The sequence below is a fragment of the Charadrius vociferus genome, unplaced genomic scaffold (genome assembly GCF_000708025.1).
Source record: "Charadrius vociferus isolate BGI_N301 unplaced genomic scaffold, ASM70802v2 scaffold411, whole genome shotgun sequence".
Classification (NCBI taxonomy): Eukaryota; Metazoa; Chordata; class Aves; order Charadriiformes; family Charadriidae; genus Charadrius; species Charadrius vociferus.
This window is the reverse complement of record NW_009646935.1, coordinates 93,184-107,000: the sequence shown is the minus strand read 5'-3', so window position 1 is coordinate 107,000 and position 13,817 is coordinate 93,184. Positions and strand designations below refer to the sequence as shown.

General features: G+C 37.5%; 1 protein-coding gene across 1 annotated transcript in view; it reads right to left on the bottom strand.

The window, feature by feature from the left end:
* Positions 1–13,817, bottom strand: part of MSH2 (mutS homolog 2) — a 55,035-nt gene that overhangs the window by 22,169 nt on the left and 19,049 nt on the right. The window contains exons 7-8 of the mRNA XM_009894852.1: positions 5,898–6,097; positions 889–998 (exon numbers count right to left, since the gene is read on the bottom strand). Coding sequence (XP_009893154.1) covers positions 889–998; positions 5,898–6,097 — 310 coding nt within the window. The remainder of the gene's footprint in view (positions 1–888; positions 999–5,897; positions 6,098–13,817) is intronic.

Here is a 13,817-nt window from a genome sequence, read left to right as displayed (position 1 = left end):
AAACTGGAAGAGGGCAGGTTTAGATTAAACATTAGGAAGAAGTTTTTCACTTTAAGGGTGGTAAGGCACTGAAACAGGTTGCCCAGAGAGGTTGTTGAGGCCCCATCCCTGGAGGTGTTCCAGGCCAGGCTGGATGTGACTTTGGGCAACCTGGTCCAGTGGGAGGTGTCCCTGCCCATGGCAGGGGGGTTGGAACTCGATGATCTTCAAGGTCCTTTCCAACCTAAACCATTCTATGATTCTATGATTCTAATTTTTCCTCTGAAAAAAATGTCAGTTTTCCCTTGCAAGCATGATCCTATCATCAGTAATATTTTATAAGCAAATGCAGATGCAACACTAAGATAATAACAGTAGCTTTCTTTCTAGTGAGAAATGTCTTTACACTGGGAAGTAAAGTCAGCCTTTATTCCTAGGTCAATCATTTTTCAGACAGGCAAACTGTTAGTTATGAAGACTTAATCCCCCAAATAAAAGCAAGTCTAATGAACTTTATAGAAGCAAAGAAATATGTAATAAACATATTCTGGCTCCATTCTAGATTTGAGACACATCACAGCAACTTTGAAGATATGAAGAAGCAAAAAAGTGACAAATAACTTCCCTACTTTTAATACTGATGAGGTTTTTAAAAAATAGTTTCAGGTCCACAGCATCCATGTACCCAAAGCATTTTTTCATTGCCTATATAATTTCAGACAGTGGATGAATATACTCTTGATATTCAACTGCTATGCTAATAACAGTCTTCATATATTCCGCAACTAAACGATCACTAACTACTTAATATAGATGATCAATTAAATTTAGCGAGTGTAGAGCAGATTGCAAAGTTCAGTAAGAAACTTTAATTACTAAGTAAACCCCCTCCCACACACCAGCCCATACCTTATCCATGTCCAATGTTGTTTCTATCATCTCCAGAAACTTTGAGAAGTCAGAGTAGATATCATTAAGAGGTGTTATAAACACTGCCAACAACAACATCTGGTGAGCTCCTGTTAAGAACAAACAAGAAAAATTATCATTCACAAAACCTCACAACTTAACCAGAATTCACTTATCCAAGATAAACAGCACAACTATATAGCTGGTTAATTTTTATTAAGATTGGTTATGACTATTTCACTGACACACACATTCTAAAATTGGCATTAGCCAATTTATATTCTATCATCTTTGTTCATATCTGATGGTATTAATTCCCTTCTACTATGAGTAAAACTATAGACAAATAATAGTTTGAAAGCAAGCCTGCTATCTGAACATTACCTATTCTTGCGCATAAAACGTTGAAATGGCATTAGTAAAAAGTGTATTCTACAGCAACCAATTTTAAAGATACAAAGTGGAAGTCTCATCGTCCAAACTCAGACTTTTTGATTTTTTCTTCATGGAAAACTACCAAAAATTGGGAATATTTGGTATATTACCATATGAACATAAATAGAAATAGAGAAGTATGGGTTTTGGTTCTGTTTTCCTTAAAAAAAGACCATCTACTCTAACCAGATCCTAGTGGATACTGATCTTTCCAATAAATAGGAAGTCATCAAAATTAAATTAGTCTTTTCCAATGTACTTTTGTTAGCACAGATACTCTAGCACCAAGTATAACTGCATAGCACACGTATTGGTTAGAAGTCCATAAAACACTGTAAGCATCGAATGCAAAATACAGTTCACAGTTGACTTAGCACGCACAGATCTTGCCAATTTTGTGAAAGTAGCATTTTCTTCAGGCCTACAAATAAGCACCTATCCAGCAGTCAGCTTGAAAAACGCTATATCAGTAAATGAATGTTTACTTCTTTGCAGCCACTTCAAGTTATGATTTAATCACAGAAAGATTAGTATTACTGACTATATGATTTATACAAAATGCCTCAAAAAGAATCCAATACTATGAGCTTATAGTCATTGAATTATATATATACAGAATTACAACATTTGCCTCCTATGTTTACATGCAAGGCTTTACACATTAACAGTGAAACACAGAATTAAGCTCTGGCTATTCCAGAGCTTCCCATTTTCTTTACAGACTAGGGAAAAACTCCTAATCTTTCCTAAGAAAATTTTCTGTACAAATTTATTAAAGTCACACAGTGAGGACATGATTACCCAAGGGACTCTCTCTCTTCTCTCTCAGCACTGTAACTCAAGTAGAAAGAAAAGGTTTGCTTTGTTTCCTTGTCCTCCTGTGCCTTTTTGCTTCCCCGCTCCCCCAAGTTTTTCAAGTTAAAGCTCTTAACTGATCACTGTCTATCAATAGAGAAAAAAATTACATCTTGTTGAGAGATTATTGAACTTGTAAACATGGAGTCTTCTGCTGACTAAAAAAATCTTCAAAATAAGAGAGATCTGATATAAAGCACAGCTTGCTTTTTATTCCGAATCTCTTGCTCTCTATCAGACCTTCCCCCCCCCGCCCCATAAGAAGACACATCTGAACCAACCTAGAAAATAAAAGGAGGCAGTAAAGAAGGAAGAGACTGAAAAGCAGAAAAGAAGTTTCTTCAGAGTGGACTTAGCAGTTCCCAGTGCATCAGCTGACAGAGTGCATGGCACACACAATGAAATGATGTTCAGTATTCTTGAATTAATGAAAAATGATTGTGCTTGAACTTGAAGTAGTGATTACATTTTCTTTTCTTAAAAGGTTTAAGTAGGAAACTTTCATGATACCATTTAATTATTTAAGTTTGAAGAGTACACCTTCGGACAACGTAGGAAGATGTCAGTCAAAGATTAGAAAAAATTTATGAAGTAAATAAAATACAAATGTATTTATATATATTACGATATAGCTCAATCTAGTACATTGCAAAATTGATTAACACTTTCAATCCAACTTCACATTCAGTATCCAACACTTGAACGAAGTAAAACAGCGGAGTTGGTGACTACTGAGAATTTCTAAAAGTTGTATGCATATGCTTTTCTTAAAACTGCAACATTTGGCATTAAGAGAATATGAGCAAGAAACACCATTGAAAAATTCTAAATTAAACTCCAACTTGTCTTGCACCTGCATTCATAAACTTGTATAACAAACATGTGGTAAAAACCCCCACTTTTGCACCCACTCAACATTATTAGCATGTAAGCTAACCACTGAGAGAAAGAATAATAGACCTATGTACCGTTAAAAGCAGAGATGCATATTGATCACAAAGCCTATCTGTTCCCAGGTACAGTTTTTAATTCAAACCATAATTTACTTACCGAGGCACAGGTGTTTATTACATGCATTAAAGACTTTACTATTAATATGGTTTAAAACGTTGTATAGACATTAAAATCAAGCACTAATCTTCAAACTTCAAACATTTATATTGTTAGTTTGGCAGCAAACAGTATGAAAACTGACACTACTCTATCAAGGGAAAACAGACAAATCTCGACAACTAAATGCACTTAAACCAGCCATTTTGATGGTACAAAATTATGAGGAAAGAACAAGGACCAAAACAGAAACTGGGATAAAAGACAGTATGAGTTTACTGGAGGTGGATCATACCCGTATAGCGCAATGTCTGTTTGAGATAACTGCCTAAGGCAAAGGGAAATCTGCAGACCTAATCTGGATTTTTCTAAAGCATTCAATACGGTGTCACATGAGATGCTAAGATGCAAGATTCATGATTAATACAATGATTAGAAGGCAGATAAAGAGGACACCACCAACTTGCAAAAGATGAACAAGCTGGAAGGACAGCAGCAATACAGTTCCTCCAAGGGCTCATACAAGCATTTATCTTTTTGAGATGCGTGAATTAATGACATTAATGCACAAAAGAAGACTGCTTATAGAATTTACTAATACATACAATGTGGAAGATATCAGTAGATGAAACTGGAACAAAATAAACCAAGAACATAACTAACTGACCTTTAAAACTGCACTAATAGAAATGAAGTAAAATTTAACAACGAGCAAGCTGACACATTGATAGGTAAATGAATTTCCACGGTGAGTAGGGGAATAATCAGCTGGAAATGACAAAGGATGGGAAACAGTCAAGTTCGATTACAACATGGTTATAACACATCAGTGCAACATCCATGGAAAGAACAGTACTGGAACACACAATAAGAGGTATTTCCAAAAGCATTAAGGGTGTGTTCAAGCCACTGTATACAACATGGTAAAACAGACCTGGAACCCAGCATGCAATTCCTGTATCGTGCATATTTACAGCCTTAAAATAAAGAGTGTCAGTCTGAGATGAGAAGGAAGATGCTTCAGCAGCTTCTTTAAGACAGACATCTTGTAAGTATCTAGATTTTATGCCCCAGCAATTTGAGTAATGAACAACTGCTCCCTTTTACCAGCAATAGCAAAATGAATTGATGACTCAGAGTCCTTTCCTGTCTTATGCAGGTTTCTTATGTCTAAAAAATAAAAAATTCGCCGCTCCTCAGTTTTCATCATCCATAAACAAGCATCTAATCTCCTGATGAGTTAAAAGATTTTGTACAGTCTTAAACAGGAAAGTGATCAGATATAGTCTGAATCGGTCACGTACATTCAGAATTACCACATCATTCTTGTACTTCAAACAAGGAGGCAGAGGTACAAAGAAAAATAAAAATAACACATTGCACCTATTTTAAATTATCTTAGATTTACTGCTGATAAATGCCCTACTAAGGCCAACTGATTCACATGTAAAACAGCAAGAACTTTTTGCAGTCTATTAATTTTTCCATATGGTGAGCTTAGCAGTTTGCCTTACACAGCTTGCTCCTCAAAACGGAATTGTTTTCCTACCCCAATGTTATGACAGAAAAACTCTGTTCATCCAAAAGACAACTAATAGAAAGAGAAGTAAAGGCAGAGAGCAAGCTTTTTGAACTAATATCTCAGGTTAAGATGGAAATGCAAGAGCTCCATGCCAAGGCAAAAACAAGCAAAGTTGTATCTGCCTATCTGCCAGTTCCTTCCCAGTTTTAGATCTTAACTGCTTTTGGAAATAACACAGCCAGAAACCAAAAATTCATTTAAGATTAATATTTCAGAAGATAAGTTTCATTACTTGAAGTCATAAAACTATAGTACAGAAAAGTACAAGATACTGTATAATATTACTGTCTACTCAAATAGAGGAAAGAAATTTTTCTAACTGTACTGTTTCAAAAATTATTTGTCTTTAACGCTTTGGTGCTTGCTTTATGCAAAGAGATTTTCAAACAAATTAATGGGCTTCTACAAAAATATGCCTTCTGACAGGCTAGGACTGCTATTGCTGTATTGAATCACGCCCCTGTTATGCTGACACTAATCTTATTCTGCATTTTCTTGGTAACACATAGAAAAAGAAAAGAAATAGCAACCTTTGTATTTTCTAGATTTGCCTGTCATAGTATTGAGTTTCCTACTAATGAAGATCAGAAGAAACCCTGCCACATTACTCTTATCAAATACAGGAATATTAGATTTTTTTTAAAAAAGAGCACCATTCAAATTATACAAATAATGCTTAAACTGGGTTGTGATTAAATGCAAAAAAAAACAAAGTGCAAAGTGTCTTCAAAAGGAACACAACAATATTGTATGAATGGTTATCTTGTTTTTAAGATCATAATACAGACACAATTGGTCAGGAACTCTTAGAGACAAGACAACATCAAAGATTACCAGACCATCACCCAACAGTTCAAGTATTTCAGCTACGTGCTAATTGGAATGCTTTGTCTTATAAAGATTTGGCTATTTTTATTTTTAAGTATCTGATTGATATTTCAGAATTTCAGCTCATTTCAAATTCAAATGTCTTTAAGCTTTATTCCGGCAACAAAAATACACAGGGAAAAAAGGTAACCTTTGGAAAACTACACACTACTTCTTTGCAGTAGTATAACACATTGAAAAAGGACAAGGGTAGTATTACCTTCATGTTTTTCTAGTGCTTGTACAACATTAGGCAGTTGATTAATAGCCTGATACATTCGGTAACAGTCCTGTAAGTTTGCTGCTTGTCTCTGAAATTTCTTTGCCAGCCGGTTAAGATCTGGGAAGCGACGTAAGAGATCTTCTTGAAGGCACTGACGTAGTTCTGGATCCACCACAAAAGCTTCAACTAAATTCAACCTAAATAAGAAGTTCATAACAATGATTTGCATGGCGTGGTCTAGAATTCTTATACATCACTAATTAGAATGAAAACGTTTATCCGGCAGTTTCTATCTATCCTTTCTCTATGGCTGTATCCATTGGCCAACTTTCCTGATAAAAGAACAAATGAAACTAGGACATCGCATGAGCTAAGAAAGCAAGGATATTTAGCCTACGCCACGCTACTGTGATTTTAAATAGTTGGGGTAGCTAAGGAACAGCATCAGAGTGATAATGTTTCAAGCACAAATGCCCACATCTGTTCTGTAGGTATGTCGAGGCTCAGAATTTGAGATTAATCCTTTACCTGCACCATAAAAAAGTCATCCAGTAGTCTATGTGGACATTAACAACTCCAACCCCTTTGCTCAAAGTAGAGTCATCTAGAGCCAGCTGCCCAGGACTGTGTCCAGTCACATTTTGGTTATCTCCAAGGATGGCCCAGTATCAATCCCTGGGATACATCTCTAGTAACTGGCCTCCAGCTGGATTTCATGCCCCTGATCACAATCCTTTAAGCCTGGCAGTTCAGCTAGTTTTCAGTCCACCACACTGTCTACCTACCTAGTCCATACTTCATCAGATATAATGGAAGACAGTGACAAAAGCCTGCTGAAGTCAAGATAAACAATATTCGCTGCTCTCCCCTTATCCAACAACCCAGTCCATTTGGAGTAGAAAGCTATCAGATTGGTCAGGCATGATTTTCCCTTTGTAAATCCATGCCAGCTGCTTCCAATCACCATCTTGTCCTTAGTACGTTTAGCAATGCTTTACAGGATGAAGATGACGCTGACCAACCTGTAATTCCCTGGATAGTCCTTTTTGCCATTGTGAGGATTGGAAGAAAACAAATGTCACTCTTATCTTCAGAAGCCTCCTCCAACCATCACGACCTTTCTGAAACAATCAAGATCGGTCCTACAATGACTTTGGCCAGCTACCTCAGCATTTGCGGGTATATTCCTTGGGTCCCACAGACTTGTGTGTGTCTGATTTGTCTAAATGTTTGCTAACCTGATCCTCCTCTAATGAGGTTGTGCCGCCTTTACTCCAGACTTTGCCCCTGTTTTCAGGCATCTGGGATTCCTAAAGGTAAATCTTACCAGTAAAGACCAGTTGTGTAAGTAAGCGGTGTAAGAAGCCTTGTCTGGGGCCTTCTCATCTTCACTTAAGAGGTGCATTCAAACTAAGGCACTCATCCCTGGTTCTCACCTGAGCCGTGCTGCAGCCGTGCCTGTGCCCGGCCACACACCTCACTGATCCAGCCTGTGACCCGTTGACTTGACTTCCTTGCTTCACCTCAGATCATCACTACAGATGTGCCTGGAGACCCAGACTGTTGGCTGAACCTGGTTAGTGTCACCAGATATGCCCTGTTTGCCTCATGCAGGTACTGGAGGACTGCGTCCTTATAGGGTAGGTACTGTTTCTACCCACCTTGTTACCATTGACTCCCAGTTTGCCTTCCCTTCAGCCTGCCCTTGCTGCTGCTCCCTGACACTTTGGGGTTTTTTAAATAGTGAAATAAATATTCTTTAAGTGCTGAAAGCTAGCATAAATCTCAATGAGAAGTAACAGAGCATTAAATTATGTTTTCCCCACTAGAATGTAATAGAACTTTCACACGTTTCTTGCTTTCCTTTTTGCAACAGTTAACATTATCATCTTTACATATTTTGCATTACTTTGCATTCACAGTTAAGCAAATCAAGCCAGATATTGTTCATTTTGGAATGCTAGAGAGTTCAGTGTTCTTTGGTCACGCTTCAGGAATACGAAGGAAGAACTCTGTCCCGTTCAGAGACCTCCACACATGATATACTGTGTTGATATCTGGTTAATCAGGTTCACATGCAATCAATCAATATCTTGGTTTCAGCAGGGAAGTGAATTTCATTTAGAGACATGCAAGCAGAGAAAGGACAGCTTTCTATCTGGTTAATATCTGGTTAATCAGGTTGATATCTGGTTAATCAGGTTCACATGCAATCAATCAATATCTTGGTTTCAGCAGGGAAGTTAATTTCATTTAGAGACATGCAAGCAGAGAAAGGACAGCTTTCACCACATTATTTTTACTGTTCTGCTCACTGGCAGAAAAACGCATCAGTTTCAATAACAGAAACATACGCATTTGCAAACTGCATTGGGAATGACAATTTTTGTTGGTCGTTTTGAAAGCAGTAATCTCTACATCACACCATGCAGTGTCCTGCAGAGAGAGCTAGACACTTGGAACAGTACACAGAGGTTAACATGGTACACTGCCTTAGCGAATTAGTAAAGACAGTCACTCAAGAAACAAAGGCTTTGTCTAAGGTAACACAAGATAGAGATCCCTGGACAAGCAGAAGTACATTTCTGTATATAAAAAATACAAAAGGAATGTCCTTCTGTTGTAGAAAGTGGTCTAGCCACACCACTCCAGGGAACCTTCTGTATTATACCAAACAAAATCAGTGAAAAAGACAAAAGAACCTGACCTCTACATTTATCCATTCAACTACTGCCCTAATAAATAAGTTTAAAGACTGACATTGCTGACCCACAATGGCGCTTTATTTTTGAAAAGGACAGGAAACATGGGGAATCTCTAAAAGATACATTAAAGTTTCAGCATGTATATATACAGAGCTTGTGAGAAGCAGACAGGAATATACTTAAGACACCTACTGCAAGAACGCAGAACAAGATTTGTATAAGTAACATCATAATAGCAAAATAATTTCCAATTCTGATCCCTGTTGGTGTTTCAGAGCACAATTTCTAGCTTTCAGGCTTCTGTCAAATACTTTAGAGGACTAACAAGAACTGCATGATTCTGTCACAGCAGATACATTGTCATCTTTATTAAAAATCCCCACAATTTACCTAGCAGACCTGACTTAAGATTCACATCACAAACTTTTCTCAGAACCGCCAGCAGCAACTGGTGAACAAACACACTTTGTAAAGACCAGATTTTTTTAATATTGATAAAGCCAAAGTAACAAACAAAACAAACAACAAAAACCCAAACACACCTGATACAACTGCTTAACAGCCTAAATACAAGCCTACTAACCAAATATGTCTACTTTCCAAAGGGGATTACAGAAGGAATAAATCCCATCTCCAGATCTTCCCCTCAAAGTACCTTCAGCCCTGTCAGAGCTCACTGAAACTAGGGGCAGTATCTGCTCCTCTTCATAGGAACCAAGTAACTTGGTCATTTTTAGTCCTGTAATCTGGAAGCAATTCCTTTGGCAAAAACAACACAGGATTCACTGAAAACTTAGAATAAAGCATACCCATATGTTCTTTCTGTTACCCTACTTGATCTTTAAGCAGTTATGCTTATTGTAAACAGACACAAGAGGTTGCACTATTCTGACGTTATGTCCCATCGCTCCTCAGTTGATAGGCAGGATTTGTAAACCTATTTATTACTTCTCAATTATCAAAATATCACCACACATCAATCCATAAAGGCAGTAGTCACGAATACCTTCATATTTTCTTACCTGCAAAGCTGCATAAAGTTCTAGTTTAAAAGTACTAGGAAAAAAGTAACACACACATTTGGAAGGCTTATCAAATTGTAAAAGTAAATTTCAATCTTGAAAAATACTACTCTTGCCTGGGGTAGGAAACCAGGATTGGGCGGTTTTATCTGACCTGCTTAAGCTACAGTCTACTCCGTGATTTTCACATTAAAATTTCCAGTACAAAAACTATTTTCTCTGGCTTTGATGACCATGCAAGAATGTCCAAAATTCAAGTCTGACCTCTATATTAGATCCCATCTTGCCCTCTGATAGCTTATGTTTCAGGCCAGAGCATTTAGTTTCTCTTCCAAGAGGTCCTTACACAATCAATAATCCTGGCAGTCATATACACACGGAATCACTTCTTGAAACTTAATAAATTTTGCACTTGGAAGAGACCAGCAGCAACAGTTTCTATAATGCCACAGTACCTTATCTTTAAAACCCAACTGCACAGAAACTTGCCTTCAACCTGACACACAAATGCCCAGCACCCTTTCTGAATCCACATAAAGCTCTGTAAGACACAGGCAGATTACATTCTTTCTTCTATACACATTGCTTTATACTTATTCTCATTAAAATCCAAACCATCCCGGTTCTGTCCAATCAGTTGGGCTGTTTTGGTTTTCATTAAAGGTTTGGACCTTACTTGTGTCACCTATAAAAGTGTCAGTACCTGACTAGCCAGCTGCTATCCTCATCATTAGAGAATATGTCAAGTGCAGCTTCTAGACTCTTGAGCTTACCTTTGCCAAGATTAAAACCTTTTTCTTTTTTTTTTTTCTTTTTTGCTTGTGCCTTTTACACAAACAAACCCTTCACTTTCATCCCACGACTCCCTCAGCTTGTTCAACAGCATCTTGGATAAGAACTTGTCAAAGGCATTTTGAAAGCTCTAATTTATTCTTTTTTTTTTCCTCCTTTGTCCACAACAATGACAAGTTCAAAGAGTTCTCAGATCAGCATGACACAATTTTCCTCTGCCAAAACCATGCTAATTAGACTAACATCTCATGACCTTCATAGTACTGTTCTATCTTCCCCCCCCATATTTGCCAACCACGAATATAAGGCTGACAGGTTTGTTCATGCCACATTTTGCATAACAGTTTCCTGTATGGTAAGAATACATATAAGGTTGCTGAATAGAAAGGGCTACGTTAAGATAATGCATCTATAAGCCATGCCTAATGCTCACAAGTAATAATGAAATCAAATACAAGTTGTTTTTAATGTAAAGCCCCACAGAGGAAACAAAAAAGAAACAAATAAAGAAATCCAAGAAAGTGTAATCAAACAACAGCTGACAACATTGGATCTCTTGTTTCTGCCACACAGCTGAAAGGGAAAATAAGGCAAAGCTTTCCACCACAGATCTAAGGCAGCACAGTCAAGATAACAGAAATAACTGTAACTAGTGAAACCACACTAGAAAATAAATTAAATCTTTGTTTTAAGACAGTTATTTAAATTTGCAAATTAAACCACAAAAATAGCAAACAAAATTTCAGCTAATGTAACTCAAAATCAACATACATACTTTTTTTTTTTTTAACTTGGACATGGTAACCCCCCCTTTTATCCTGCTACTCAAAACCATGGCTATTTATCAGCTTTGAAGCGCAATAACAAGCAACATTAGGCTTAGTGTGCTCTGAGGGGGTTGGGGGGGAGAGAAACCCACCTATCTCCAAGTTTGTATTGGATATTCTGGAATTCAACTGAAAGCATTTCATCCTTTCCTGTGTTCTAGATAAGAGGTGTCTCTCAGACCTACTATTAAGAGGCAAAAGACTAATACTCCACACCAAAAAAAGACAAAAAAAAAAACCCCGACTGGTTTTGATCTAATAAATGGCACATGCTTTCCCAAGTCTCATCACAACACTTCCGTTCCACTGAGGTTTACATCTCATTTGACATCAGAAAAGATTGTTCTTTCCTTTGCTACATTTATGCAGCATTTTTCATCATGATTTTAAGGTGATTGCACTGAATGCTGCCACAACCCAGAGGTTGTCAGAAGGGTTTAATTATATTACTATGCTTTTACAGAGCTAGATATAGAAGTTTAAGTTAATGGGAAAACATTAATCAAGCCTGATTTGTATACAGATTTTGTAGAAGGATGAAAAGAATTCTGTCTGTAAAAATAATACCTAAAGAGATTAAAATAAAAAAAAATAGTTAGAATGAATAGAATTTTTTTTATGCCGGCACAGGATCGCCTGGCACAAAAAACCCCTAACAAACCAGTGAGATGTACAACAAGCTGAGTTATAAAGCATCCAGGTTTTAACCTCTCCTCCACCAACATCCTGCAAAACCCTGGGCAATTCTGCGCCTCCCATGCACGCAGGAAGGAGAATGCTTCCTCCGAGCACCTCTGCTCAGAAAAAGGACCCTGCATGCTTTTTATTGCATTTTGAAACTTGGATCCACATATAATCAGTAACAGATATATTTAATAATCAGTAATATATATATTTAACTACTACTACAGAGAAGTAACTTAAAATCCAAAATTCTGGTAGACATTTTCACAGGGAAAAACTGTACTAACTACAAGTTCCACATGATGCAAGGAAAAAAGTGTTAACACTGAAATCAAATTAAGAATGCACTCTTTTACAGGAGAAGATTACTTACTTTTAATAAGATCTTAAAGGCTGTAACTCCCCTGGCTATACAACAGCCATGATTTCTGAAGAACATAAATTTGTATTCTCTGCCTGCTATAGGTTTTCTATGACTGTAGAATAAGACCAGCTTTGCTGTCCAACTGTTCAACTTGATTACAGAGAATTTTATCAGAGAAACGCCACTTAGGAAAGCAGCATATTAAGAACTGCTTTAAGGTACGCTAAGACTTTCACTCCACCAAAAAAGCTGCAGAATATGCAGCTATACCAATTTAATTTCATATTTCATTTCTACAAAGTGAAGTGGGAAACACTTCATGCATCATTATTTTGGTTTCCCTTGGGTTTCTTTCAAACTCAGATCTCTTCTTAATCCAATGTAGCCGAGGTAAACCCTCCCTGGACACACTTAACCCATACATATAAAACTGATAGATTCTTCTTTTCTAATCCTATAGAAATTACCAGAATAACACAATAAACTACAGCCTCAGGTACTGCCTCTTCAATAGGAGGGCAGGGCAAAGCCAAGACAACATCTTACCTGTTCTACGTGGCTTTTCTTTTCCACACGAAGCACTTGGGATTTAACACTCAGGAGGAAGCCCACCCTAGAACAAGTTGCTGTAGTTGACTATTATCAGCATTTCTGCTTTCCAGCCAGGAATAAGCAAGGCACTGTTCTAAGCTCCCTTTATAAACTTCTCCCTGGTGACTCCATAGTTCCCTAGACAAGCCCACAAAAATCAGCCAAAGTCCAGTTGTCACCACCTCAGGTAAGCAGTAAATATCACCTTCAATTTGCAAAGCTCTTTTCATGACAAAGAATCCCAGTATGCTTTACAGCCTTTGAATTAGTAAGGCAAACACCTAGGATGGGCACACAGGAGCCTAAATCAGGTATCTGATGAGAATGACTTTACTCCACCACACATATTAGCAGCATAAAAATCACACTGACCATCTCAGGTCATTTTGCCCAATACAATCCAAGTTGTTACATGCACTTCTAAAAATAACATTCAAAATTTCTCAGACAAGCACAAAGAAATTACAATGCAAAAGATCTAGACAACCCACACATGCTTTTGGAAGGGCTTAGTTATGCACAAAAGACTTTGTTATGAAACTGAAGCAATCTTTGTAAATAATTTGAAATAAAAATGGCACAAAACCTAAGGAATAAGCAACCAGCAGCTTTAAAGAGACTAATACCACCAAAAGCCGTTTTATTTTACTCATATACCACAGGCTTAATACCACTAATCTTCTCAAATTCCACTCGGGTTAAACACCCAGCTCACACCAAGTGGTTCCTGGAGGCTGTGAGCAGACAGAAGTTGCTCTGATTTCTGGCAGTGAGCCTCCAGCTGGTGGCAATAGTTACCCAAGCAGCAGCCTTGCAGGGGACTCACCATGAGCACCAGTTCTTCCACCGGTACTTTGAAGACACAAGATCTGAATCCAGGTTTTTGTTTCATCAACAACTCTGAACATTGCTCTCTGGATGAGTTGTACACA